This window comes from Haemaphysalis longicornis, unplaced genomic scaffold (genome assembly GCF_048455015.1).
Source record: "Haemaphysalis longicornis isolate Haplotype H1 unplaced genomic scaffold, Haemaphysalis longicornis Haplotype H1 scaffold_1, whole genome shotgun sequence".
Lineage (NCBI taxonomy): Eukaryota > Metazoa > Arthropoda > Arachnida > Ixodida > Ixodidae > Haemaphysalis > Haemaphysalis longicornis.
The window spans coordinates 16,863,226-16,886,983 of record NW_027526203.1 but is presented as its reverse complement, the minus strand read 5'-3'; the positions used below and the strand labels follow the sequence as shown (position 1 = coordinate 16,886,983).

Here is a 23,758-nt window from a genome sequence, read left to right as displayed (position 1 = left end):
ACTCTTGAAGACAAGGTAGCCGTTTTGGACGCCGTTGCCGCAGGTGAAAAGAAGAAGGACGTCGCTGCAAGATTTGGCATCCCGGCCAGTAGCCTGTCGACCATTCTGAACACCAAAGATTCGATTCGCAGTGCAGTGGAGGCTGGCACCAGCGGCAAGAAGAAGAAGCTGAAGCAGTCCACATACGCCGACGTTGATAAGGCCGTGTATATGTGGTTTATGGATATGAGGGCTCGGAATGTCCCCATCAGCGGCGCCGTTTTGCAGCAGAAGGCAAAAGACTATGCTTGCATCTTGGGATGCGACGATCTGAAGGCGAGCAACGGGTGGCTGCAAGGCTTCAAGAACAGGTACGGGATCGTCGGCAGGATGATAAGCGGCGAGTCGTCCTCTGCGGACAGCAAGGGTGCTGCTGCTTGGGTTGAGCAGAAGCTGCCAGGAATTTTGGAGCGGTACGAGCCTCGCGACACGTACAACGCTGACGAGACGGCTCTATTTTATGAGATGCTCCCAAACCGCACCCTTACGCTGAAAGGAGACCTCTGCCACGGCGGCAAGCAAAGTAAACGTCGCCTCACTGTCCTCCTGTGCGTAAATTCAGACGGGAGTGACAAGCGGGTTCCGCTGGTCATTGGCAAGAGTGCCCGACCGCGGTGCTTCAAAGGGGCACACAGAATGCCTGTCACATACGTGGCAAACGCCAAGGCATGGATGACGCGGCACATATTCAGCGACTGGCTGAAGGAGTTCGACGCGGACATGACGAAGCAAGGACGCAGAATTTGTCTCTTCGTAGACAACTGTACAGTGCACCATGTCGAAGCCCTCCAGCTGACCAACATAGAACTGCAGTATCTGCTCGCAAACTGCACGTCGCTGATACAGCCCCTCGACAGAGGAATAATCAACAGCGTCAAGTGCTCCTACCGGCGGAGGCTAATTCAAAGGCTGCTTCTGGACCTTCGTTTCCAGCGGGAGACCAAAAGGGACATCTTCCGTGCGGTTGAAATGCTTGAGGCATCCTGGCGTGAGACGAGTGCGGACGTGGTCTTGAACTGCTTCAGAAAGGCCCGGATAACAAAAGAGGTTGAAACAGCTGAGGAATGTCCGGAAACTGGAGACGAGGAGTCTTCAAGCCCGCCCGATCTCGCCGAAGCTTGGGTGTCACTGCGCGCAAATGGAGCAGTGCCGGGCGACGTGCAGCTGTGCAACTTTCTGCATGCCGACGACTGCGCCGTCACGACGGAAGAAATGTCCGATGAGGCGGTCGTCGAAAGTGTTCGAGATCAAGATGACGAGGACGGACCTTCGGAAGTCGAGGGGTCACGTGACTTGCCGTCCGCGGAGGAAGTGTTAGATGCGATTGACGTTTTGCGCCGCGTCACGGGATCGCTGGACGATGGCGGGGCAGCGTTGTGTGCGTTAATCTCATGCGAGCGTTCCGTGCTGCCGTCCCTCATAAACAAGCAGCAGAGCAAAATAACTCAGTTTTTTTCCGCCAAATAAATGTTCTAGGTGATGCCGACCTCCAGTTATACTTTTGTTTCATTTGTGCATTTTTTCCCCGAATTTTTATACCGAAACTGCATATAACGAAAACCTCCTTATAGCAAAATTTTCCGAGAATTTGTCAGCTTTGTTATATCCAGGTTTAACTGTATACTCTTTTGTGTTCTGCACAAAATCCTTATCAGTTCGGTAGTAAAAGACAAGAAAAAAATATCCAGCGCTCTCGAGAAGCGTCGCACCTGATCCCTGCACCGCTAATCTGACACGAGCGCCAGGTTATCTTCAAGGTAATAGCGCGATATGGCGCGGTGTATTTGGCAAAATATCCTGGCCGTACGTTGTCGAGACCCTAAACACAAAATCAAAACCACAGTTGTCAGAGAAGAAGCACGTTTTGTTTATAAATACAGCGCCGAGTCACACCGCAATTACCTGCCAGCGCTTGTTGAAGTGCGAGGCACCTGAACCGGAGCTTCGTCGTCCGAACTGAACTCTGAAGATCCCACATCATTGCTTGACCCCTCACTGCTGCTGGAATCAGAAAAATCTGAAGTGCTTGCTACAGCAGTCCGACAGTGCGGAGCGCGGCGCGAACCCGACGCCATTTTTTCTTCTGCTCCCCTCTACCTTCGGTTGAAATGTCTCTTGCTACACTGCCACCACACGAGACACATAAACAAACGAAACGGAAATTGAAAGAGAGAGAGAGAGAGAACAAACTTTATTGGTCTCTGAGAAGTTGCCAATGAACACACCAGATGGCGATAGTTGTCTGTGGAGCGTGGGTTTTAGATTTTGCGGGAGACTTGAAATGATCGGACGCCAGCGTCCGATTGCCTATTGCATTGTCGTGAAAGAGTTAAATAATGAATACTAGTGAATTCTTGACAAATGCATGCAGCAATCTTGTGTAAGTGAGATTTGGTATTGGTAAAGATACATCACTTATAAAAAAAGAAAAGAGGCTTTTTTTTCCTCGACACCATTAGCTTGGTCTTTGCTGTGGGGGAGGCTACCCTTGAAGGCTAAGTTTTTTGTTTCTTGAGATATCTGAATGAAATTTTCAGGGTATTGTTATAGCATCAACATTAGAAAAAGTGCAAAGTTTCATCGAGCTATGGAGGTTAGTTCTCAAGTTATGACTGTATACCACGGTGGTTTGTATGGGCTTCTTATCCCAGTCCTGGAGAATTAGCCAAGCGTGCTGCGACTATGAAATTCATTATGGTTATTCCTGAATGTGTACCTCAGGGCAAGACAGAGCCCTTTTTCTAAATTTTTCCCCAGAAAAATTTTAGCACAGCACTAAAATTAGTGTTGCTGATCAAAGATGCAAACATGGTTTTGTTTTGATTTTTTAAAAATAAAGAGACAAAAATTTTCAGAAAACGGGCTTGTCTTGCCCTCAGAAATTTATTAAGGAACAGAATAAAAAAAACTGGATGCAAATCTGACAAGCACTTCTTGAGATATCACTGGAACAAGGAGTAACAAAAGGGAAAAAGTTCATTTTGAGAAAACGGCCTTCAAAGATTGTGTACTCATTTTCACTTCTAAAAGGACCCCGCAGCATAGCTAGAGAGGTCTTGGCGCACTGTCTTCCTCCTCTGTTGCTTTTCTATCTTCTCCTGCTTTCGTTTGCTGGCCTTGTTCATGCGCAGGGCGTCTTTTTCAGCAGCTCGCTGGAGGGCTAGATGGCCTGGTGTGACGAGCCCCACAGACGCTGATATTTCTCGAGTAGCCCTGTAGCAGCCCGCATTGTACCTCAGCATAGCTTCATGCAGTGCTGTCTCGACAGCAATCAATGAAACATGCTGCTCCATGGGCATCAGGGACCACAGGACTACCGTATTTACTCGCATAATCCTCGCACTTTTCTTTCGGAAAAGTCAATGCAAAATTAGGGGTGCGAGAATTAAGCGGGGAAAAAAAAGCCGGTTCACAGTGTTGCCAATTGGCCTTATGCCAATCCCGCTAAATGTAGTGGTCGTTTTTTGTATATGTAAGCTCAGTGTTGCCAACAGCAGATATTTCTTTTTATTTTATTATTTACAATGTAAACAGTCTCCCGTCGATGAGCGATCATGAAATTGTCGCCTTTGCTTTCTGGCGCGCGCCCTATCTCGTTGTCGTGCGTACCCTACCTACTCCAGTAACGCATGTTGTAAGTCGGTGACGCCGAAGTGCCTGCCTGCGGCACGGTTGCCGTGTTCGATCGCGTACTCTTTCGCTTTCAATTTGAAAGCGGCAGTGTAGCTGGCATTCTTCCCCATGGCGAAGCGGCACCAAGCACAAAACAAAGAGATCAAAAAGTTCTCAAAACGGCAGCGAGCTATCCAGCACTGACACGAGTGACTCACTGACTGCTGCCGCTCAACGACGGGACCGCGACGGCGACACGACGACACGACAGCGGGCTGTGCGAACACCGTCTAGTCGCGCGCACGCGAAACATGCGCGAAACCGGCTCAAGGACAGTGTGAGTAGCGTGTTAAGGCGCCTGTTAGGGAGTAGCCATGCAGGTTGTTAGGGCGCCCGGATGGCCTTGGATACACAGCGCTCACCGCCGAACGGAGAGGCGGCGGGGGAGGGCGCGTGTTGGAAAGCGCGTGCACAATGAGGGTTTTGCGAGCAGGCAACTTTCGCCGCTGCAAAGTGGGGGGTGCGAGGATTATGCGAGGAACCAAAAAATCAAAGTTTTGGTGGCTCACATTAGGGGTGCGAGGATTACGCGAGTGCAAGGATTACGCGAGTAAATACGGTATTTGCATTTGCGCTAAGCGAAACTTCCCACCTTCACCTGTAACGATGGTGGGCACAGGGTAGGGCTCCGTGGCTTGGAACTTCCTCTGGGTCGCCGGCATAGCACCAAGTTCGTTTTGAACTGCAGCATGTTGTCTGTTCGCTGCCTCGACCTCCTCGCATGGCAGGAAATGTGTCTCCAAGTTAACTGTACGCGACACGTTCCCGCTAGTCGAGGTTGATGCGAGACCGGCGACAGAGGCCACGGTCGCAGAGGTCGATGTGCTCGAGACGCCGGACACACTCGCAGCATCGAAGTCTTGCACAGACAGGGCAGGAGATCGTCGTTGGAAGCGCGGACACTATCATTAGTGATGCTCTGCGCCACCTTCTTCTTGGCCATGCGAACGAGTTTCGTGGAACGCTTCTGCGCACCGAACGCGTGTAGCGTCCTGAACTTCACTCCGCGCATCGTGTCCGATCACGTACACAATCTGGCAGGCTACTCCGAACTATTGAAGTACGTCAGCGATCGTAAGCACGGCAAAAAACTAAGTAGAATGAGCAGACAAGCGAACGAAAAGGTGGTAAACAGTGAGGCAGAACAACAAAGGAGCAGCGAAAAGCAGACGATGGTGCAGGGCAGGTATCTGGTGAATGCGAGCGGCGCAGGCCGCCGGCCGGGGAGAGGCACGCGTCATCACGCGCAGCAGCCAATAGCATTCGTGCGTCAGCTCGCTTGCCCGGGCAGCGGGCACACGGTCCAATTGTAGCTTCACACACGGGACGCGGGAAACTCGAAAGCGCTGCAAGTCCCCCAATCACAAGTGTATCACGCCTTGGCCATGCCTCGGCCGCGAGCAGTAATGGCGGGAAAAAAAAGCGCAATAATCCACAAACAAAACAAGATAAAAATGGCGGCTCTACGAAAAGCAGCATGGCAGCTGCGTTCGCACGAAATTTGGGTTCGTTTCGTGTTTGCTCGCTCCTCGGGAGATGCCGTGGCTGGTTATATATTCGTTTTTTGACATTTTTACGATGAATTAGGAGCTGATAATTTCAGAGAAGCTAGTTTATGACATATACAACCCAAATACATGGTTTTCCAGAAAACACTTATTTCGCGATTTTTCGGTTTTCAAAGGCCGTGTCCCCCCTTAAGCCTTTCTACACTTGTTGACCACGAGGAAGACTGTGGTAACGGATATCATTCTCTTGGTTGGTAGTTGAGGGTTGCAAAATGGAAGACTACGCCCGATGCAAAAGCTCTGCTCGGTCATATGTGTTCCTGCAATAAAAACAGATAGTTTCTGGCAGCACTAGTAACAAGATACCTTTTGTCTGGCAGGATGGTGCTATATAAATGGTGCGTCGAATTATTTTACTACTGGGATGCACTGTTGTAGTGCTGTAGACCACTGGCAAAATACAAGGTGCCGCAGAAGAACCTGCGGCATCTTGGCCAGGTTTCAAAGATTGTGAAAGGCCAAAACTGGCACATAATGGCTGAACAGTGTCTTCATTATGATAGGGCTTAGTGCATGTAGCAGTTGGCACCTGCTGCCAGAGGAATGGAAACCAAGGGCAGTTTTCCTGCCAATAACGCTGCATTCTGAATTGAAGTGGGTCACTTCTGCCTGTACCACGGGGGATTGCACTGCTGCAACCACAGCTCTAAGCACTCCGTAGCCTCAGTCATTTTCAGTGACTGTGACCTTGCTGGGTTGTTCTTCCGGCAAAGAGTTGCACCTATTGTCAGAGTGCGATGTCTGCCGCTGCTAACATTAGAGTAAAAAGCGGCACGGCAGCGAATGACAGCTTTGTTGCCAAATGTATCTTCTTTTGATCTGGATGAGGTGTTTTGTCAGCTTTGAAGTCAACAGCAAAAGTCTTTTTGGCAGCTTCGAAGTTGACAGGAAAACTGGTTTATATGCGCTTAACGGTGGGGGTGGGGAAAGGGAGAGGGCTTTTCGATCTGAGGATGAAACCACTTTGCCCAGGAGCTCACGTCTTACAGTGTGCTATAACTGTGCTATGCTAACTGTTTTACACTGAGTTATGAGGTGCTGTCTAGTCGTTGTCCATGATTGATTGATTGATTGAAGCTTTATTCATTTTTTGCAGAACAACATATGCAAAAAGTGTTGGACCCAATAGCCAGAGGCTAGTTTTAGGGTCCACAAACAAAATACAATGGCATCAAATGGTAGCTTCCTAATTAAAGTGTTCAACAAGCATCAAGTGTGTGTGTGTGTGTGTGTGTGTGTGTGTGTGTGTGTGTGTGTGTGTGTGTGTGTGTGTGTGTGTGTGTGTGTGTGTGTGTGTGTGTGTGTGTGTGTGTGTGTGTGTGTGTGTGTGTGTGTGTGTGTGTGAGAGAGAGAGAGAGAGAGAGAGAGAGAGAGAGAGAGAGAGAGAGAGAGAGAGAGAGAGAGAGAGAGAGAGAGAGAGAGAGAGAGAGAGAGAGATAATACAGGCGAGGAAGGCTTATACACCCACTATGCAAGAAGAACATGGGCTTTTAAAGAATATACATTGCACATATACAAAACAAAAGATGTTGGTACATATACAAAACACATTCGCACTATATTTACAGCCAACTGAAACCTCGCACGGGCCTCAAAATAAAATGAATGTGGGTTAAGGAGGCTTGTACTTAAAACATAGTGTGTGGGCGGAATGAGCAGTTAAGTAGCAAAGGCTCCACACTCGTATTATCACTCATTTTTGCTAGGTTTCTTTATGCGAGTGTATTTTCATACTGTAACTAAACCTTTGATTCTTTTATTTCTTGGGGTATATCGTTCCATATTTTGGCCCCAATTAACTGTAGCAGTCGCTGCCCATACACATTACTAACAGGTGCCAGGTTAAGGTTGCCTACAGCAGAACTTCTTGTTTGGCGCAATGAAGAATAAAATATTGAGCTGTCTAAAGGATGACTATAATTTAATATACTGTATACCAATTCAGCTATATTTTTCAGATGGAGTTGATCAAATGTCAAAACTTGAAGAGCATCAAAAAGGGGTTTGCTAGGTGCGTCTCGTCTTGAGCGTGTGATTGTTCTCAAAGCCCGTTTTTGTAGCCGACGTATAGGATTAAGATAGTCAAAGCCCGTTTTTGTAGCCGACGTATAGGATTAAGATAGGTATTGTACATCCAACCCCAAGAAACCATGCAGTACGACAGGGGACTATTGAATAAAGCGTAATAAAGCGTTTTTAGTATTTTTATATCAAATAACTCACGGGCTTGCAGTAATGTGTAGCAAGCAGATGCTAGCTTTGCACAGACAGCATCGTCATGATTCTGCCAATGCAAATGAGCATCCATAGCAACTCCTAGGTATTTAATTAACTCCACCTGTTCAAGTAAGCAGTTGTTCACTGATATTTCGACCAGTTCTTTCGAATGTTCTTTTTTAGAAAATGAAATATCAGATATTTTGTTTTTTTCGTGTTGATAGTGAGTCTGTTAAGCGAAAACCACCAAGCAATGTTTTCTAATTCCGTATTAATTCTTGCTTGTATTTCCTGCTCGTTATCACCGTCGTACATTACTAAATCTGCGTGCATTAATGCTTTGGGAAGGTCATTTACAAATAATGAAAATAGCATAGGCCCCAGCACCGAGCCCTGCGGAATGCTCATGCGCACTAGCTGTGGGCCTGAGCTGATATCGTCCATCACAACCACTTGCTGACGATTTTCAAGGTAGCTAGAAAGGAAGTAGTACATTTTATCTCTTTATTCATAGCGTTGTAATTTCTTCAGCAAGATTTGATGATCGACGGTACCAAAGGCCTTTTTTAAATCTACAAATATCTCCGTAGCAAGTTTGTTGCCATTTAGTGCCGTGTTGATAATTTGAGTGAGCTTGATTATAGCAGATGAGGTGAAATGCTTTGAACAAAACCCGTGCTGTTCTGGGCAAAGGATTTGGTACTTATCAAGAAATGAAGTAATGCGTTTTGCAAGAAGCTTTTCAAAAATTATATTAATCGCACTTGAAACTGAAATTGGCCTGTAACTTGACGGGTCTGAAGTTTCCTCGTCTTTATATATTGGTGTAACCTTAGCCATCTTCAGCGAAGTAGGATAGACACCATCTCGCAAGCAGTGGTTAAACAAATGGCACATGATGGGGCTCAGAACGTCCACATTATCTCTAATTAGACGCGTAGAAATGTTGTCTATCCCGGCCGCTTTGCTTAGACCTATATTGGAGACCACAGACGTTATTTTCTGCACTTCTATGTCCTGCATTACGAAACTGTTAGCTGTATTGCTTGAAAATGATGGTTCATCAATACCGAACTGAAAATGTTTTGACAAGGAAAAGCCTATGGTTGTAAAATATGTGTTAAAAGATTCTACGGTATTTTCACTTATAGTAGCTGGGGCAATACACTGTGCAGTGCCTTTCCCGGTGGCTTCCCTAATTATCTTCCGAATTTTCCTGGTGTCACCGGCTGCTTGATGAATAAGGTGTGCATAGTACTGTTTTTTCTGCGTTCTCAGTGCCGACACACAAATATTGCGAATATTCTTGTACTGCCGTAAGTTATGCTCGCTAGCTAGCTTTATTATGTCGCCATTTGTTGTACCAGTAATCTTTCTGCTTAAGCATTTCAAGAATCTGACTGGTCATCCAGGGGCATAATGGGTTCTCATATGAATGTTTGGGCACCCTAACACTTCTTTTAGCTTGGGTGTTCATAAGGGCATGAATGAAATTGTCAGCCTCTATGTTAACGTCCTCATTAATAATATCAGCAGCATTAATAGCCAATATACGCTCCCGTAACTGTTGGTGGTTAGTTCGGACTGAATGTTTCAAGCAACTGTACTGGGTGTCTGTTCTGTGTTCAAGCTTTACAAAAAGAGGAAGGTGGTCTGCAATAGGCTCGTTAAAAACGCCTGCTCGTACACCAGTTGGGATGTTTGTTAATGCATGGTCAATTAGGGTAGCCGTCGTACTGGTGATGCGCGTGGGCATTGTAATTAGGTCTCGGAAATTATAGGAATCTAGCAAATACTAATAATCTCGATTCGTTGTGCCACAGGAGTCGATATTAAAAGCGCCAACAATCACCACAGGTGCATCGTTGTTTAAGGTTAACGTAGACAGAACGGTTTCAAGTTTGTAAAGACTGGAAGCTAGGTTGGAATTTGGAGTTGGAATTTGGAGTTGGAGTTGGAATTTGAAGTTATAATTTTGAGGTTGGAATTTGGAGAATTTGGCTAGGTTGGTTGTAGTACAGCTACTCTGGTGCAAGTCTTCTTTTTTGGATTCCTGCAGTACCGCCTCATAGTGGTTCGGTGACTGGACTGCTGCGAATGAGTTGAATACTGCGTTCTCCCGTTTGAAAAAGAACGTCATGACTTCCAAAACTAGAAGTGCAGTGTAGACTGTTTATAACGGATGTCATAGGAGCCACGAAAATCCCCACTATAAGCAGTACCGCACTATCCAATCATATTGCAAGCTACCTTTCAGTCATTCTTTGTTTATCATCACGCAAACGAGCGCCACCTAAAAACAAAAGTATGGTCTTTCGCATCAGCGCTGCTGCATAGTCTAGATTCCGAGCATGGCTTTAACTTATACTTTGTGTTTCGGTTTTTGAGGGATCTACGTTTACTAGCCTATAGAAGAACGGATGCCGCAGAGAGGGAAGCAGCTCAGGTTATGCCGACGACATGTAATAAAAAGGCAAGCCTTTTTTTTTTTTTTTTTTTTCCCTCTCGCGTCTAGCATTTACGATGCTGAAGGTGGTTGCTTATCAGCGCAACGTACAGGCGCAGGAGACGACCGTTGTTTCGGACTCTGAAAATTCGGACTTGCTGGACATTTCAGACTTTACCGAGGAACCCCCAGTTGTCCCATGCGAGTAATGACTCACGGATGTTTCGGACTATTTTTCATTCCTCTCCGGGTCCGAAAAATCGGTCGCCTACTGTAGTGGAAGCCTCCGGTGTCGCAGCTTGACTTGCTATCTCCAGATGTTCGAAAAGGAAAAGGGTGGTTGCTTGTGTGGGGGGGGGGGAGCTCGCTTGCTATCTTCAGAGGTGGGCCGAGTGCAAGGACAGTTGTGCTTATCACGCTAGTGAAAATGGAACACTCGAATTGAAGGGTGCTTATTTGTTTTTTATTTTCTATGTCTAAGTTAGAGGAGAGAAGGGAGTGCAGATGGCTGAATCCACCTTCTTTCTTTTCTGCGAATGTAACGTGTTGCCCCAGCTGCACTGGTCGATCAGCAGACCCGAACTGCACTATGAACGGTATTGTGCTTCGGGCACTGCGTTATAAGTGGTATGCTTACGCATTTAGTTCTGAGAGGCCTACCGGGGGCCACAAAAGCCCGCAGTATGTCTGGTCTTGCACTATAGGCGGTTGCGTTATAAATGGTCTACACTTGAGCTTCTGGTGTTGTACAAAAACCTGTGAAAAATTGAGGGCCGTAAAAAAATCATATTCGGTATGTGGTTTTTATTTCAAATTCAATTCGATATTCGATTCAAAAGTTGCTATTTTGTATTTTCACACCCCTACTAATTAAAGGGACACTGAAGTGATTTGTAAACATTGCGGGATTACTAGCGCAAATTGTAGTTCGGAGTCCGTAGGCATTGTTTCGACCACTCTGGCCGCGTTTATGCGAATTTATTTAGTAGAAAAATCAATTCGAAAATGCTGTCCTCCTCTCTTTACGCTCGCCCATTTTCTGTGGCGTTTTCGTGTGACGTCAGCAGGAGATGAGCTGGAAAATGGCTGCGCTACTGCACGGTTCGCCGACCTACCGATCGAGTCAGTCGGCCCAGCGTTTCGTCCGCCGGCCACCGACGGGTCGTCGGGGTCGTCGCTATTCGCTCGCTCAATTGAAACTAAGCCAAAACACCTTTGTGAATGAAAGAATGTGCCTTTCCTTACTTTGTTAGTTTGTACACTGTGTCAAACTCAGAGTCCGGGTCGCTCCACACAAGCGCTGCACAAGTGCACATGCGACGCTTCGCTGACTTTACGCTAGTAGGAAAATCTAAGGCCAATTGAAGGCGGGAGAAGAGTCAGCGAAGTCAATATAGGTACTAAGAAAATAAAATCAACTGAAACTTTTACCGTACAGCGCAAAACTAGGGAGCAGGAAGCACTTTTTGCGCTGGGTAAACGAGCACAGCGGTCAGCAGCACGACCGCACATCTGCGAACGCTTTTCCGTCAAAGAAATGCAATTGCTAGACGTGAGATATTGTGGAAGTTTGGGGGACACTTACTGCAGGAGTGATATACAACAAATAGTCACATAAAGTACTTAAAATGCTTAAAATAAATAAAAGTGTAAACTGGTCATACATTACAAACCTTGTATATCCAAACCCGGCCAGCGGCGGCTCGTGGCCTAGTGGTCTGAGGCGCTGGAATCTGTTTTGAAAGTCGCAAGTTCGAATCCCCGAGGGTAAGTTGTAAGTTGTTTTGTAAGTTGATTTTTTCGTATGCGGGCGATGTTTTCTGAACTGAGTTCACCATTTTTGGGCCGTAACGTTCACTGCTCCACGAGCGAGATCGCAGAACGCGCGCATACTGACCATGACGCGCTCGCGAGTTCTCGTTGGCGTGCTGTTGCCACAAGCACCGACTGCTTGCGGGCAGTGGGCCCAGGCCTGAATTAGCACACCCTTGGCCTGGTGCGAACTAGCTTTTGAGTGAGGCAAGCTCCGAATATGCGGGAAAAGCGCATGGCATTTGAGAGTCTGCGGTGACGCGGAGGGCGTTCATCCACTGCGTAGGCCGCGTCTAGTGATTTCTACGATTCCAAGCCGCCCTGGGAGGTTTATCTTAGACATTTCACAGCCGACAACATGGCAGAAGCGCGGTACGGCGATAACTGAGATATCGAGAATGCCCATCCAACAACGCCATCAGATGTCAAGCATGTTGTTTTACAGAACCGAAACCGAAACCGAAACTTGTTTGATTGCTAACCTTGGGCATCGTCCAATCACGGCGCCCCCCCTCCCAACATCACAGCCTTAGTTGGTGCGGCCGCCGCAAACCGCACATAGTAGTTTTTCTTCTTTCGCGCTTTGTAAAATAATTACCGATTTGTCAACCGGATAAACGATGAAAAGTGTGCTAATTTGAGCCAGTCTACACAGTGCAAGCAAAAACGGGAGCTTGACAAATTCACTTCAGTGTCCCTTTAAGCTAGCGTGGTATCCTTGGTAGAACCATTTGTGCACTGACAACTATGACAGCAAATCTGCAGTTTCAGTGGGCATCTGATAGGGCTGGCTCATTGCAGGTGTTCCCACCATCTATGCACACTTCAGTAGGTGGTGTGCTGAGTTGGAGAGCACACCAGGATGTGTTTCGCAGCGGTCCTTTCTGCTGCTTTGCTGCTGCTGCATCTTCTGGCTGCACGGAGGCGCTGACGGCCTGAGCTCCCTCCAAGGTGCTTCGCCCCTAAAAGGTGCGCCATATCCCGTTTCAGACGACGGGCCGTCCCGGGAGGAGGAGGAGGCCGCAGCCGTGGCCTCGGTCTCGTCGAGCCGCCCATCGAGTCCCGACCTGTTCACCGGTCTGGTGCAGGAGAACCAGAGTGGGGCAGCCCGCACCGACTATGCCCACCACGGACACCACCGCCTCCTGCCTGGTAAGAGGGAAGGGGTAACGGAGGAGACGGAACAGCTGAGGGGTCATGTGCAGGTCAAAAGCAGGCCACCTGCAACTCTGCCTGCGTGGTACTGTGCATGTACTGTAATGGTAGGCGGGAGTCTTTCAGGGACCTGGTTCGAGCCTGCCAGTTTGGGCTGAGGGATGCGGAGTATCAATGTGGGAAGTGATACAGCAGCGAGGCTATGAACATTTCACTAGAATACTTGCCTATGTACTGCCGCTTTTGCGCTTGCTTTTGCAGGACGAGCTCAGCTCATGGTGTGCTCGTCACTGTTGGGAGGGAGTAACTTACATCGTCAGTACGCTCCCCTAGTTGATCATCTTCTGTGCCATTCATGGCGGGACGGACAACACTACATGTTCGGGGCTCTTCAGTCGGTTGCCCCGTCCCGAGTTTTTTCGTGGCTGCATGCAGCCCTCCACTTGGAGTAACACTGCTGAAATTCTATTTCGAATGGCCAGTTAGAGAAACATTTCGTGGCTGCAGCTGTGCTACTCTGGAGGTGGTACACACCACTTCTGTAGAATACCCACAGCAACTCTCCGGTCTGCATTCCGTAGGCCTAATGCTTGGGTTTGGGGTGTGCGGTACAAATCGGTACCTGCTGAGTACCGGTTTAAGGTGCTAAAACCCAAGATGTGACGTTAGGGCTAACGTCCTATACCTCAAAATGGAAGTTAGGCCTCACGTCGTGTGGCTAACAGCCTTATGGCATGCAGAGCATTGCCATTCTTCTCGTGACAGATTCTTTGGTTGTCTAAGTTTTCCAAGCCGCGTCAACCATGTCGAAATGGAGCAATCGTATAGGCGCCGGCTTCATAACGCGTGGGACCCAGGTTCGTTCTGGCCACGGGAAGCGTTTTTTTCTTTTACTGCACCAACAATCATTCATCGTCATCAGAGAAAGTTGGCTTTCCAGCGGGGCGTATTGGCGTACAGCAGCAACAGTGCAGACACTAAAGCAGTGCTCCCACTCCTGCACCAAATGCGCCAATTTGCGCCAAATGAGGTATCCTGCGCCATCCTGATAAAAAACCACGATTTTGCAAGCAAGTGCGCCAAAAGTGCGCCAAAATTTGTGTCGCGCCAATCGCGTGCAGCCTGTTACAAGCACTACTTCGCAGTGGTCTCTAGACATGTATAACTAAAGAACTCCCTCGCACCCGTAATCGTGTTTTCCGCGGTGAGTTTGGTTGGCGCTGTCACTGTACCGCCGATACAGTGTTTTCGTCTAGCAAGTCATTGCAGCACTGGCGTACCGCAGGTAAAAATTTTCCTTCTTGTTGTAGTTTCCAATAATTCCTGCTATAAACAATAGGTAGTTTTAGGTGGCGTTTATTGTCGGCCCTCTCCGCTCTGAGAGCCAGCGGGAGCGCCGTTTCGCGGCATGCGTGACGCGGTCGGCTGCAAGCTCTCACTTCGCTTGTTGGGCTCGCAGAGGGGACCGCCGCAAGTGAAGCGGGCCGTGAAAAACATCCAGTCTCTCTAAAGCACGAACCTCATGGAGCGTTTTCTGCTTGCGAAAACGCGCCGCGTAAGCACCCGCACGCTGCGTGCGGCACGGCAACATGGCGGCGGCTTCAGCCGCGAAGTGGTGTGGGGAGCTCGAGCGACCACTTTTAAGCGCTCTCTAAAACACCGCTCAAGGCGCGCACGAAGTTGCTTGTGTGGTAAAGGAGCTTATAATGTGGGTGTAATCGGTACTATAAAACATCATCCGCGTCGCTAGTGAAAACGTCCATGCAATACCTGCCGGGGTGGTAAGCCTAAAAACCGCCGACGGAGCCAGCCGGCCGTGACCGGCTGTCTCGAGTGCTTCAAAACCACCGCCATGAGGCACGCGCCTCCCCATTGGCGCAAGTCGCCAGGCTCCTCCCACTGCTGCGCGCGACGCGCGTCATTTTTTGAGCATGGTAGAAACTGCCGCGTGCGGGCGTGAAGAAATCGCATGCGCAACGCCGACGCGCACGAATCGCATGCAAAAGTGCTCCATGCGCACTTCTCGTGCACATTTCCAGCTAGCTTGGAAATGCGCACGAGGACTGATAGCAAGTGCCTGCATCTAATAAAATGAAAAAGTAAAACATGAGGGCTTGCCTCAACAATTAATAAACTAGAAAAGAGGCGCATTGTTTTTTTGCTAAGCAGGTTTGTCGAAGCCTTTCAATATTCATTATCGTGTTGCATGTTGTCTTTTATCCACACCAGAAAGGAACTAAATACCTTGAAAATTATGTTTTGTTGCATTTTTGCTATTGCGTGGATACTTAAGGGATTTAATTGCATCAAACTTCTGGCGACTTCTAGCGACTGTTTCGAAATAAGTGGAAAAAAAAAAATCCCATTGCCCCAGGAATGGCAGGTTGGGCTATAAAGAGCCAAATATGGCTACTTTTTCTTGTGGTTGTAGAACTTTACTTTATTGGCTATTTCGCTATTCTTGGGCTATTGGGAGAGCTGACTGTGAAAGCTATTTTTAATGCATGTTCGAGCCTGCCAACTATGAAGCGTTTTCAGTGACTCCTTGAAAAAAGACTTCCCCTAGCAGGGACAAGAAGACCATTATTCTTGAGCTGTGCCGTCCATTTGTGATCGCATGTGGGGAAAGCACCTTGAAGCACATTCCATGACGACCTCCACATCAATTACTGGACGATACTGGTCAATTTTTAGTGTTGAAAGATGCTTTGGACACATCTAGCAGTTGTTGTTTAGTACTTCCTTTAGCTCTCTTTCTCCTCCGTTTGCAAAGTTCACAAAACGTAGCCACTTGCTTCGTTGAGGTTCGTCGTTGGGCAGCACATGAAAGGAGATCTCACCGGCGGGGATGTCGCACTCCCTCAACAATTGGCCCGTACTACATGGGTGTTCCAAACACAGCAACGAAATTTCATTGTAAAGTACTCGAACAAACTGAAGTTTTCAGTGGTTGTAAACTGTAAACGAGCTCGTAACGATAGCAGCAAGCCAACACGACCTCCATACCGAAACCTGTGCGACGAGTGGCACTATCTCGTTGCTGCTCTGTGTTCCTTACTCCCCTTGTTTCTATTTTTACCTTTGCTGGTTGGCGATATGACGGCCAACCTCCTGTGAAGGGATTACGATACCAAGCAAGGTCGTGGCTGTGCGTGCTGGGTCGGTTCGTTGGCCCCGAAGAGCCTTGAACCCGAAAATTCGTCTGTGCGACGGTGGCAACGGCGAGATGTTGAGCTTGGCCAACGGTAGTTTCGTACGCATTGGCATACACGCTTGCGTGTTCGTTCGGAACTTCAACTGTTTACTCCACCGTTCTTTGTCATAAAAAGAATGTGCAGTATGTTTCACGGGCATTTAGCTCGCTATGCAAACTGTAAGCCCTGCCTAACATGCGTTTGCTTTTGCCGGCCTCTGCCAATCGCAGAGCATTCCCAAGTGACATCACAGGTTCTGTTGCGGAAAATGAGCTGGTGGGTCGCATGGTCATTTCCTTTCTTCCTAATTATGTAGCTTATTTGAGCGAAGTTTGCGTTAGAAGTGGTGTCGTTATGGTTCTAACGAGGCAATCTTTCGAATGAACCAAACTTGTGTTTTCTCTTCATGGCTCCTTTAAGAACGGCACCACTGCATGTACTGTATCACTCCGCCGAAGCGCCGGACCCGTGACGTCAGTGCGCGCGCGTTTTGAAAGAGGATCGCGGTTGTAGAAACTTTATGGACAATCCTCGCTGCACCTGTCATCTCGCGGGAGCAGCTCAGGCTCGAGCTGCTTTGTCTTCATCTCATTGCCATGTTGTAAAATAGAACACCGTCATCGCATCACCGGGACGTCTCGGCGCTTGGTCCTCTTATTCCACATTTTGGTGCCGATGAACCCGGGAAGAAGGCCCTCTGCGATTCGGAGGCATCCGAACTTTGGCCTATTCGAAGGAGGACCCCTAGATACCGATGACGGACCCTGGTGATGGCCAGGTCGACGGTGCTACCCGAAGCCGAACAACGCGATTGGCGGACGAGACGACGGTGACTCCTCACCTGCGACGATTTTCCCCGATGACCTCTGGCAGCGATATTCTAAACGGTGAGGAGAACTCCGCTTCTCATCGCGCAATGGAAGATTCAGCACCTTATATGCACGAATGGAGTATTCCTCTATCTATGACGCGGCTTCAGGAACTTAACGCAAGAAGAGAACAAAAGCGGTTGATCACTCGAAGGCTATGCAGAGACGCGAAAGCAGCACTAGAATTCTCCGTAACGACCAGTGATGTGGACGAGGTGGTGAAGAGTTGTCTGCACGAGCTACGCAAAACTGAAGTGCAACTGAGAACATTAAACGAGGAAATCGAACCGCTCATCGACATTGACCACCTATACGAAGAATGTGCTACAAATATTGAATATGAAGACGAAATTAGGCATGTTATGATTCGATTATACTACCGATTCAAAGACAAAATATCTGAAACCAATGACCAGTGCCAGATAATCAAAAAGTTGCAGTCCTCAACAAGCTTCAGTGAGTTTTTTACACTGACTGAACTACTTTGCGATGCATGCTGTTTGAATTACTCCGAGGAACAAACCATCTTACAAGAAACCTCGCCTCCGTCGCATTTGTTATCTCAAACCGAATGTGAAAATAAGACCCCCTTTCGGGCGACGCCTGACATCCCATCGAAACATTTGTTAGTATCGTGTTCGTTTGAAGAATTGCCCCAGATAACCGAGAAAAAAGCAAGCTGCTTGTCGGAGGCAGCAACGATGACAGAAGATACCTATGCCGTATATCCTGAGCACAAAGACACCGATGTTTCTGCTGAGAAGTTGAAACGGCACGGCGGCATTCAAGCGTTTGTAACTTGCGACCAAGCGACGCTGCAAACCAAAGAAGGAGATCTTCATTGGGTTGTAACAGATGCAAAGAAGACTGCTGCGGCACTCACCCGACAACGCGCTCGAACGAAGGGAGCACTTGGCAGGCACCGTTCGAACAACCAAGATACATCTCGCTGCGCCAGCCGGATTACAAGACTTCAGCGTTCGAGAGAGAAGCGGAAGCCTTCAAGGCACTTTTATCAAACCCCACTGAAAATACCTGAATCCGCACCAGAATTCAAAAGCGCCGAGGACAACATACGAATTTTAACCTGGCTGCGTGGACTGCGCCGACATTGTATGCGTGGGTTTAAAAGACGGCACCGGCGGAAGTTTCCCCGTCTGACTGCCTCATCGGATCGAACTGGACCGAACTTCAACTACCGACAGGACGCAGACTCGCCACCGATTCTTTGGGGCTGCGGAAGATGTAGAAACTTTATGGACAATCCTCGCTGCACCTGTCATCTCGCGGGAGCAGCTCAGGCTCGAGCTGCTTTGTCTTCATCTCATTGCCATGTTGTAAAATAGAACACCGTCATCGCATCACCGGGACGTCTCGGCGCTTGGTCCTCTTATTCCACAGCGGTAAATGCGTGACATCATCTGCTTTTCTCACCGAGTTTCTTTGTCGTCACTGCAGTAATTTATAGGCAGATTAAGTCCGAAAAGTCATGGAAACGACTCGTTTTCGGTGTGGTTATTGTGTGCGTGCGCTGGCGGTGATTGCTATCGGTTGTTTATCTTGCGTCTCTCATTTCAGAACTGATCGATTGTCCACACCTCACCCCACCAATTCGTGGACGGTGCAAGATTTCTTAATTATGACATACGAATGAACAAATAAGTTTTAATATAGGGCGTAAAAGAGCGATAGCGTCGTTAATTTATATAAGACTCACCATGTTACAAAGATCGATGCAGTTATACGTACGTGAAGTACTCGATGTGCTGAAGCATTAATTTTGCGAGGTACGCAACATTATGCGCGTTCGACGACGACGCGGAGAACAATTTTAGATTTTTAGATTATGTTGATGGTTAATAACAATGGCATCAAACACTCTTGTGTTTAGTAATGTGTGCACAAAAGCCACACCAATTGGAGGTGCACATAGGTAGCGCACTGTTTGTAAAAAGAAAAACAATAACAATTGCTCCTTTCAGATCACGCGTGAAAAATAGCTTCGCTTCTGCTTCATTATTACGCCTTAGTTTATTACTTTCTATTCCTGGTCATTGCCTAAGCACTGCCGTCATTTCTACGACTGTCCTTAATATCGCACTGTTACGCGTTTTTTTACGCAGTCTTGACAAGAAAGCCTGCAGTTTACAGGAAGCGACCATGAAGTGTCTGCGAGTAAAAACCGTGCTTCACGGTGCTGCACATTTTTGGGAAAAAGCGCTTTTAAGCTTAGTTCTGCTCAAGTCTCAACGCAATGCGATTCTGATGGAGTCTCGAAAAGGATGGTAAATTCTCCATTCCTGAAAAATGCTCTTTCGCAGCTGCCATGGCAATTGCGTTTTTGACAACGCCAATATAGGTTATAACAGGCTATTTCACTTCTTTCAGATTGTTATACGCCCTAACACATGGCATTAGGAGTGTCATTTTACGATACTGGGGAAAATGCCTGTGCAGGGAAAATTTTTTGGCGTCATAGTTAAAGCTCACCTTTTCATGCCCATTGCTTGAATTTACATCTGCTGGGGCAAGCTCAAACAAATCGCAGGCCAAATAGCAAAAAAGTTTGCTTTTCTCTGAATGTGAAATATTCAATTCACACTTATAATTTGGCTAGAGAACCGCCACTTATAAACAGCATTTGTTTTTATTCCCTTTTGCGCTGAAATGTTTATGAACGAAAGTTGTAGTGTGTTCTATGCAAATTCAAGTGCCAAAACAAGGGCATGGTGCAGACAGTCTCACTGGCAGGCATACTCATGCATACGAGCTTGAGGTACCAATTTACAAATATAAAAAGGTTTTAGAACCCAGAAACATTAGTAGGCGCTCCCCCCCCCCCCCCCCCCCCCCTGCCCCCCCAAACTAAATTGGGCTAAAACGTGTTGTGTGGTTTTGGCATGGAGCTCCAATGAACAATAGAATGCAGAGTGCGACAGGTGATTCCCAGCAGGCCTTCCATCTGGATTTACCACTAGGGCACTACCGCAGGTGTATGGAGACATTCACAGTGCCCGTACACAGTTTTGTTCAATGTTTCCTCCACATTATCACAATAACGCACTGCTAAGAACCTCGATATCTCACATTTCTCTCTGAAGTATGCTTTACAGTCCAGATGTTGAAACAGCTGCTTACTATGGAAGCGTGGTATATGGCTCAGCCAGCAAAACTGCTTTAAAAATGCTAGACCCAGTTCTACACCTCGGGCTCCGTCTTGCGTCTGGCGCTTTCCGTACAAGCCCCGCTGAGAGTTTGTACGTAGACTTCTATTCAGCTGCTTATTTATATACGTGAGGCACTTTCTACAAACTTGAAACTCGGTCTTCTTTATCACATTAAAACAAAGTTGCATTCAATGACCTCCCCATGCCCGTAATATGAGTCACATTTTATAGTGTCTTACAATGAGCCTGAGATTATTATACATGCTTTCGTTATAAGCAGTGTACTCAACATGCACAAAAATAGCAATGGCTGCTTTTTTGATACCATTCAACACGACACCAAGCCAGGGATGTGTTGAAAAATTGCAACTGCAGTGTAAATTGTAATTTTTTAATTACATATTACATACATTGAATTACACTGCAAGCTTTGACTTGAAATCACATACAAGCACACCTGTAGTCAGAGGAAAAAGTACACATCCTCAGTGAAAACACAACATCCCATACGTGGCGCTGCCATGAGAAGTCCATTCAAGCACATAAGTAGCATATGATGCCACTTAGAACACTGCAGCGATTTCCCTTATACAGTGAACCCCTTTATAAGAGACACGTACCGGGGAGAAGTTTCTGTCTGTCTCTTATACGAGATGTCTCTTATAAGCAGGGAACCATGTTTCCACTTACTAATCAGACCCTAGTTCAATGTGGGCACCGTATGACTAAAATAAACTCAAAAGAACGCTACAGCATGTTTCAAAAGATTCATTCTAATTAATGCTTGGCCCAAGAATTTATGAAACTTTGGTTGCTTCATGACTGTATTTACACTGTTTTTTACAACCGATCCTACAAGCTTTTTTTCCTTTCCTTGTTTGTAAGAGATCAATCGTAGATGTTGAGTGCACAAGCCTGATGAATAGCCAGAGCACACAGCTTCTTCCGTTGTGTACTCAGGCTATTCATTACGCTTGCAGGACTCAACATCTGCGATGCTTCTTGATTGGGAGCTACGCGAGTGGGAGAGCCCGCATGTGCGATCGCGCTCCATCCAATGGATGGCAGTAAGTTTCAACCACTTCTGTCAGTTGCATTTCCATTGGCAGGGCTTCTCATTGTCATTTCATAGCTGACTGAACCACTTTGTGTTTGCTGAAGTTATAATAAATAGTGACTGCAGGCCTCTGTCGTCCACCTGTGTTTCCACAATGGAAGCAACTGAAATTAGTGACTGGTGGCACTGCATCTGAAGTTCAAATGCCTGTTACAAGCGAGATTATTGATTAAACTTCAAGGATGACTTGTCCCTTATAACCAATCATCTACATCTGATGTCTGTTATAAAAGAGGTCGATTTAATGGGAAAGATAGGGCAGCCAACCATGTGGGTTAATAGTGTCTCTTATACCCATTTGTCTCTTACATCAGTGTCTCTTATAACGAGGTTCAACTGTACCTTACTTCCAAATGCTGCCCGTGCAAAGGGGCTTAGTGAGATTGTTAAAGAAGTCGTTTTTTGCCTCAGCACCTCGGCAACTCTTCATTGCCAGCAGTTTCAAATGAAATAAAATCACCAAACAACGAGAAATATGGTTGCAGGTCACATAATGCTGCAAGACAATTTCAAGCTTATGCGCAGAAGGTTCCTACTCATCAGGCACAACGCCACAAATTAGACGTAAAGAGAACAAAACGACATAAGCACATTTTGTACAGCAGCCAGTCATCGTAGCAGCCATTTAAAAAAATTTTCTGTACTGCCGCGAGGCACAGTCCCCTCGTTGAAGCCTGTCGCTGAAAGTTTCAGGCAGTCCGATAACTCAATCTGGCAAGCCTTGCCCTGGTGGTATTCAGCTTATCTTGTGCATTGTTGCAATATGTTGGCATTCGTTCCAAGGGTAGAAGAGTGTATTGTGGAAATGCAGGGCACACATGGTAGCAACGTCAGAAAATTTGTTGGTTGGACAGTAAGTTAGCCTGCTAAATGTAGTCGTGCGGGCAGAACAGCCATTCTTATAGAAAAAGAGACTTCCTTGAAATTGTTGACTGCAAGCTTGGGCAGATGGTGGTTTCTCCCTGGTCGATGCAAAAATGAGCGGGAAGTTTTTCTGTTTCCTTTGCGTGCATTCCCCCGACAAGGCGCAAGCTCGTACTGACCTGTTTGCTTCCCCACAAACAGTACCACATAATGTAACGGGAAATGTATTTCTTCTTTGTGAGGGGATATTAACTGTGTAAAACTAGGGAGAGGGACTAGGGAGAGCAGAGCCAGACACTCTCAGCTTGTGCACTAATGTTCGTTTTGTGGGACAGTGATAGAATTCATGTGGACCCGGGACGTCAGTGGGGTGCCGCCCCGCAACACATGGCGGTATGGCACGTCTCAAGCTCACCTGGACCGCTTCTGCGTTACCAGGGACTTCTTGCAGTGGGTGGCTAGATGCGGTGTCGCACGTCTTTTCTGACCATGGACTAGTGTCTTTCTCCATATTAATCAGTTTGGCTCGTGTGGAAAGAAAGACCAGCAATCGCCGGATAACGAATCCTGACGCTGTTCACAAACCTCAACTCGTTGAAAAGGTAAACAAGACCATTGGAAACCTTGAAACCAACACTGCAGACGTGGCCGCATGAAAATATTTTAAGGCAAGAATTGAGCGTGAGGCCACAAATATAGGTAGGCGGGAGGCAGCCGAGCATTAAGTTGCAGAGCGTCGCCTCAATAATACAAGATTGTCTTTTCAATAATGCAAAATTGTGTAACCATCCTCCTTAGTTTTATGTTTCATGTTGCTCAGCCCTACATTGTTGACCAGCTATCTAAAAAACCTTGGTATTGTACCAGAAAAAAGTTGAATTCTGCCTGCATAAAGCAAACATGGTGGGATGATACACAGGTGGCAAGCTCGCTGTAGGCCAGGCCGCTATTCAACATTTGGTGGGCTCTTAAAAGAGCCGTTTGGAGCTTCGGAGCTGAAGACTGCAGCATGGTAAGCCTCACTCCATTTGCTCGATGCCGGAGAGGGCGTCATCTGCACTCCCACAGCTGTCGTCGTCTTCCTCCCCAAGGTTGATGATGATTGGCTCCACATGGTCACTGAACCCACGCGCCTCTCGGCACTTGTCCTCAATGCCAATGACGTGTTCAACAGCCTTGGCCCAGTTGCTTGGAGAAACATTCTCAGCTGCTGTGATGAGGAGCTTCCGCACACTGTCAATCTTGAAGCCTAGCAACTTCACCTTTCATCTGCTCCCAGATCAGCTCGATGGGGTTAAACTCGCAGTGGTATGGTGGCAACCTCAGAACGACGCACCCAGCCTTTTCTGCCGCGACATCAACTCTGAACTTCACAAACTGGTCTTTCATTGGCGCCACCAGTTCAAGAAGCTGCTTTTTTGTCATCGTTGCATCACACGGGATACCTTTGGATGTCAGCCAGGCTAGTATGTCAGGCTTGCGTGAGGACATGGTCCGGACAGTCTCCAGGCACCTTGGAGTGGTAGGACGCGTTGTCCATGACGACAACACTACCCTGGGGCAGCTTAGGGAGAACAGAGTCAAACCAAGCCTCGAAATGCTCGCCGTCCATTTCCTCGTGATAGTCTCCTGACTTCG

The 23,758-nt window shown here is 47.3% G+C and overlaps 1 protein-coding gene across 2 annotated transcripts in view; it reads left to right on the top strand.

Moving 5' to 3' along the window:
* Window positions 1-23,758, top strand: part of LOC144175305 (uncharacterized) — an 81,052-nt gene that overhangs the window by 36,517 nt on the left and 20,777 nt on the right. For both annotated transcript variants that reach the window (XM_077704391.1, XM_077704398.1), the window contains exon 8: window positions 12,745-12,906. In XM_077704391.1, the coding sequence (XP_077560517.1) occupies window positions 12,745-12,906 (162 nt within the window). The remainder of the gene's footprint in view (window positions 1-12,744; window positions 12,907-23,758) is intronic.